General features: G+C 36.3%; 1 protein-coding gene across 2 annotated transcripts in view; it reads left to right on the top strand.

Moving 5' to 3' along the window:
• Positions 1–434: 434 nt before the first annotated feature.
• LOC113496199 (protein TIS11) overlaps positions 435–6,065 on the top strand; it is a 29,461-nt gene continuing 23,830 nt past the window's right edge. The window contains exon 1 of one of the 2 annotated variants that reach the window (XM_026875358.1): positions 435–1,140. In XM_026875358.1, the coding sequence (XP_026731159.1) occupies positions 1,078–1,140 (63 nt within the window). In that variant the 5' untranslated portion in view covers positions 435–1,077. The remainder of the gene's footprint in view (positions 1,141–6,065) is intronic. The other variant, XM_026875359.1, reaches the window with a different exon arrangement.

Genomic DNA, 6,065 nt, shown 5'->3' with positions numbered 1-6,065 from the left:
AATACATACTGCCATTCCAAAGACAAGTACCTAAGTACTTACAGAGAATTATTTTAAAAACTAACCTCGCTGATATACCTTTGAGCAATCTACCTAATTAAGTAAAAATACAAAATTGTCTGCGATACCTGTCCATAAATTTACGAAAAAGTTATATAAAACGACGTAAATCATAATATTATTATTATTTTGTTAACTACATAACTAAACGAGATATAAAATTAGATACCTACCCACCTAAATTAGTAAAAATGCCTGACAAAGTTTTTGTCGAACTGTTGTGGCGACTGCGAGCGGGCGGAGCCGGCGAAGCAACAACAAAACATACAGCCGAATATTGCCGAACCCGCCCGAATGGAAAACGAATCTCGCTCCAAAACGTGATCGTGCTGTTTGATTTGAAAACAAAATCCACCCGCCCGCTGCCGGCGTTTCACGGGCGAAGGCGAACTACAACAGCTCAGTGCGCGAGCAAGCGTGATACGGAATGTACGTGTGGTGCGTCTTGCGCGGACGTTAACTCTGCGATTTATTTTTTTATCTTGCGATTTATACGGCCAGAATAAAAAAGTTTTGGAGTATACAGTCGATAACTAAAAAGAGTTTTTAATATTAAAGTTTACTTCGAGACAGTTCGCGCAGAATTTTGACCAAAATCTGTGAATTTCCGTATAGACGCGAAAAAAGTGAAGGAGACTTTTCGAAACAAAGGACTGTTTTGTACATTTTCGCAACGATTGCGAAATTGTGTTCAAAAATACTGATCTGGCTCAATCGTGGAGGGTGGAATAAAAAAAAATACTGCCCCTTGGCCAACTAGTTCGGACACAATCTGTGGTCACCGAACGACAAAACAAAAACGCAACGATTTTACTAGAATAACACAAGGACTATATTTATAAAGGTTTTCATAAAATTCTCGTTAAAAGTATCGTGAACTTTTCATCGGCTAACCTAAAAATTACAGTGAGTTCGACGACCTTACAAATTCGTGCTTCAGTGGATCAGTCAGTTTGCAGATTTTTGATACGAGATTTTTAAGCACTATACCTGGATTAAGTGCCGAGTTGGTTTTGCATGATGTCTACTGCCATAATGCATCAGTCTGCGCTGTACGACTTTGGTGATCTGTTCTTGAAGGTATGTAAGAATTATTTATTTCCATCTTTTACTTTCTGTATTCTGCTATAGACTTAAAATGTAAAAGCCTAATATATACAAGCTAGATTGTTGGTCCATTGTTTTCAATTTTACGCGTTGTTTCGTTTTATTATTACTTCTTTAAGTTGGTAGGCAGGTACCTATTTTACGACTCGCCTACCTACCTCAACAATAATTGAGTCACTTCATCAGTTACACGATATATTATTATAGTTACAAAATAATTTGAACTTGCATCCCCTAGAGGTTGTATCAATAATATTGAAAGTAAGTTTGTAGGTGGACGTTATTTTTGAAAATCTTGCAAAATTTTATTTTACATACAGGTATTTATCACTTTTGTAATTAATTACATTAAAACGGATAGTATTGTATCATTTTTTTATTGTACTTTTGCTATAAGTCGCTTATCTGTCAAAATTAATTACTATCGTATCGTGGCCGCAGACATTTATCGGTAATTTTATAGTACCAATTCACTGTGCCTAGAGATATAACGTACTTTTATGTAGCAACTTACTCTTGGTAATAGATCGAATACGATTTTTTAACAAACTTGAATCACAATAATGAAAGCCAATCATTTGAACTGATCATGATAAAATATGGCTGCCTACGTGGTCCCAGCTGATACAGATAAAATTTAGATTGTATTAGAGACTTATTGCGTTTTATTAACTTTACTTACTAGTGGAACATGGGCAAAAATAATACCTACATGCGTTGTTAAATTCACCATAATTACTCAGTTTACATGACAAGCGTATCATAGACATTTTTTTTTCGTGTAATTCTGGGTAGGTAGGACGTAGTGGGGTGTACCTAAACATGCTCGCAATATATGTATGTTTTGTTTTCTTTCATTACCTACCCCAAAAACATAACCAAAATAATTAGCCATCACGTGCTTATTTAGGTAGCTTACAAAACATTACGCCATTAACCATAAAACATGTGCCTTTAATCTACAGGGTTACTAAATGTTATTTTATTTTTAATTATATATTCTTCGTGTAAAGTTTCTAAATACACTTCTGGGTAGAGATCACAAGAGCGTTCAATTTCCCGCCTAAGTCAATGTTCTAGCCAACATAATTACACTATACGGAAAATAAGTAAAACCAGTTGCTGTGACTTGCGTGCACCCGCATGATGTTGCTACTAAAGTTGCAAGACGAGGGCTTATTCTGCAAAGATAAATTAATGGTATAACTCAGAAGTCCTACCACACCTTACAAATAATAATAACGATAATGATAAATATATTTTTTATATAATTCGTAACGTCTTTGTAAATATTAATTGGAATCAATAAGTTCGTGAGCCTACTACTAGTACCTACATATAGATCCGCGTTACTTTAATTCTACTAAAAGTGAAATAGGCAAAGCATAAAAACTATAGTTACAGCAGCGATTGAATGGTACCTACGTTAGATTTCGTGTCGTAGTCTTACAGAATAAGTCCCCATGCTTCTCGGCAATATCTAACCAAGTGAACACGACTAGGCTAAGCTCGAAGCGGACAGTAGGAAAGTAAAAGTAACTAATATAAGGTTACGTTCGATTACCGCACCGTTAGTTGTATTGGTTTAACCGTAGGTATAATTTATAATCATTTAACCAAGCCAAAATCTATCGTATGATGGCTGTTTAAACTTTAAATGTAAAAACTAGAACAAGCTTCATATGAAAATAAGTTAATGGCATGACGCACGATTTTCTGATCTGTAAACGCCAATTAGATCATTGTGTATGTAATTAACATATCTCAGTGCTTAAGACACTATAAATGAACATTGCTTGCTATAATATAAATAGGTAGGTCACCCCAAGCCTACCTGTCAAATTTATATTACTTTATCAGGATTGAAATACGTATAAATAAACTTGTTTGCGTCTTACTGGTATTGGTCTACCAAGAATTTTATTTTAATAGTCATGCTTATCTGGTATGTTTAAATAAATGCTTGATCCTTTTCAAATCTCGGCAGGGGTGAGTTACAGACAAGGCTAAGTGGTAGGGTATGGTTGTGGAATCTGTGAAACATCATTTATTGCCAGCCGTATAGAGATCAAAATCGCTTGTTAAAGAGGCTTTTCATAATAACAAAGTAAAACCGGTCCTATTAGTTAGTCCTCATGGTCATAAACGCTTTGGCTCTCCTTAAAGCTACCTGCTCGGCGTTTTTGTGTTCTTTTACTTTGCGTAAAAGACACTTGTTGCTCGGGGGTATTATGTTTTGTGTTAGCTTGTATATAGACCACGTGGTCAGGTCTGTTGTAACGTTCACTTATATGGTACCTATTTTTTATTTACTTCGTTTTAAACTTACCCAGTTTACTAAAATAAAATAAATGCGCAGGTTTTGTTAAACATCCACTTTTAAAAGTGCGTTTCGAGCCCAGGCAATTAGATACAACATTATGCGACAATATTTATGTAGGTATCATATATTATGTACTTGCTTTAATATTTAGAATATATTATTGAAAAACCTCTTTTCAGCATAATTTGTGATCCAGTTGATTTACTCGCCACTTTAAATAAAAATTTAAGAAATTAGGTTATTATTAATTGTAAGCGTCAGAATCTTCGGATACACGAGTGCAATAATAAAATCTAAGGTATAGAATTGCAGTGGGAATTTTGAAAGGTGCATCGTGTAGCTGTTTTATGTGCTTAAATTTTAGATTCAACCAAAAAAATCTTTTTAAACCGTTGAATACACCTACAACCTTCTACCTGCCATCTATTTACAAATACAACCGCTGCTTTTTTGTCGTCCTTTGAGCTCCAGATAAAGAGATTTTTGTTCCCTGTCTCCCCTTTGTCCCGAAATCTATTGGTGGTAAAGCCCAATATTTTTTTTTAAGTTCTGAGATTGTCTGCACAATAATTGGCCTCCAACTGGCGATAAATTCTAGCTAGTAATTTTGCCGGGGATTTTATAATACCATATTTTCACGTGTTAAACCCATAAGCAGATCGGGAAAAACCTTTAACGGAAGTAATTCTTCATTGCGTTTCTTCTTATCGATAAATCGGGTCTAACATAAATTTACCTTTATGAGTGTCGAAGATTCGTATGTTGATGAAGGATTGAGTTTTGATAAAAAAAATACTAAATTTATGCCACTGAAAATGTTAACTATTTCGCTAGTTGTTAGTTGGTCAGTAAGGCGTGTAATCACGTGGGGCGGCGGACCGTGTTCGTGCCACGCTTGCACGCAACTCGCCGATATTGTTCGTAAAATCGCAACACATCACCTATTACCTTATTTACTGTTGTGCATCTTTTTTATGAAAAGTAGTGTATATGCTTCGATAGCATAGTTACGATGTTTAGCTAATAACATTAAAACTAATAGCTGATATATCGCATGGGTACTTATTCAATAAGCCGCGTAAAGTGCACTTCACCAAACTTCAATAAAAGATTTTAAATTCGGGTTCAGACTCATTTAAAATTGTATTATTCTAGATTGCCTCGTTAATAGTTATTCCTTGAAATATGAATCCGGTGAAGCCTAAAAAACTATCAAAATGTTTTTAATTGCACTCAAAACTGTAAGAGTAGAAGTGGAGGTCGTCACGCGACGCGATTAGCTCTCCACGTGTGCTGATAAAGGTTGATTGTATAGCAACCTCATGTATAACCAAAATGTTGTCTGACGTCATATGAAAACTTCCACAAAACTGTTTAGTAAAGCACGCACCACTCACAAATCCCGCTATTAGGAACTTTAAAACAGTTGTGATAATCTGAAGTTGGCTGCAAAATAATATTTTTGTAAAATACAATTCAAGTAAATACAAGCTTTCCACGTTTTTCGCAATCTAAACTCGAAAGGTTTCTCAAACAGCCGGTTTTAACCTCATAGTCGACACCTCCGCTGTAGTTTCCCAACATCTAGACGTTGCAGAAACCTCGTAGTGCAACGCAAACAATAAGTGTTGATCGTGGGAGCCCAGAAACACTCTGTAGTTCTAGCACAGCATTTGATTGTATGCTAAAGTCACTTGAGAGTATTTGCACACGTGCTCTTTTGGTGTAGTTCCATTGATGTAGTGTATGAGGGGCTATATCTGACTGAAAGAGTTTCTTGATGCCTGCAATAAATTAAAGTATGACTTAATATTGGTATTCTACAATTGACCTGCTGAGTAGAGAACAGAGGACTAACCTACCATTGAATAAATGCCTACGCCCATTGATATCGTGGCGTGATAATTGGGTATCCTATGTCAGGATACGAGTATAAGAAGCGATCTGCGTAGGCCAGGTCCAACGGCCGCACTCGTAACTGGCAGCGTACTATTTTTAGCCCGGCTCCTTTCTCCGCCGACTGAGGCCCGGACGTGAGTCAACCCTTTGTTCCCCCGTAACTCGACGTCCTCAGCTAAGGACGCGCTTTACCTCACCACACATCTCTGGTGTGGTTAAGAGTCGTCAAGGTGCCGCTTTCCAAACATGCGTCAATATTGTTTAGATTTTTAATATGCTGCTCGCCTTGAACGCTTCGTTGCTCAATGTGGAGATGCCATTATGCTCCGGCGCTCGTATAAACACTAGACTCTAATTTAACGTAAAGATTAGAGGTTTCGCACTACAGCCAGCCCGTCATAGTCATTGCGACAATCGCCTTGCTACCCACACTGGTGAATTTAAATTGAATATTTATGAGCTAGAACTTGTCTTATGAATTGAATAAAGAACTGATTTATGAAGTCCGTCACTGTGTGGATATACTACTTTATATTTAAGTTATTTACCAAAGTATTTCCAAATATTGTGGGTTCTACGTAACTTGACAACAGCATCTAAGAACATAATCTTGAGAATAGCATTATAAAGTCCCCTTCGTAACCAATTGTTTAGACAAGGAAAAGTGAATGCTTCT

This window comes from Trichoplusia ni, chromosome 7 (assembly GCF_003590095.1).
Source record: "Trichoplusia ni isolate ovarian cell line Hi5 chromosome 7, tn1, whole genome shotgun sequence".
NCBI lineage: Eukaryota > Metazoa > Arthropoda > Insecta > Lepidoptera > Noctuidae > Trichoplusia > Trichoplusia ni.
The sequence above is the reverse complement of the archived record's forward strand: the minus strand, read 5'-3'. Positions and strand labels throughout refer to the sequence as shown.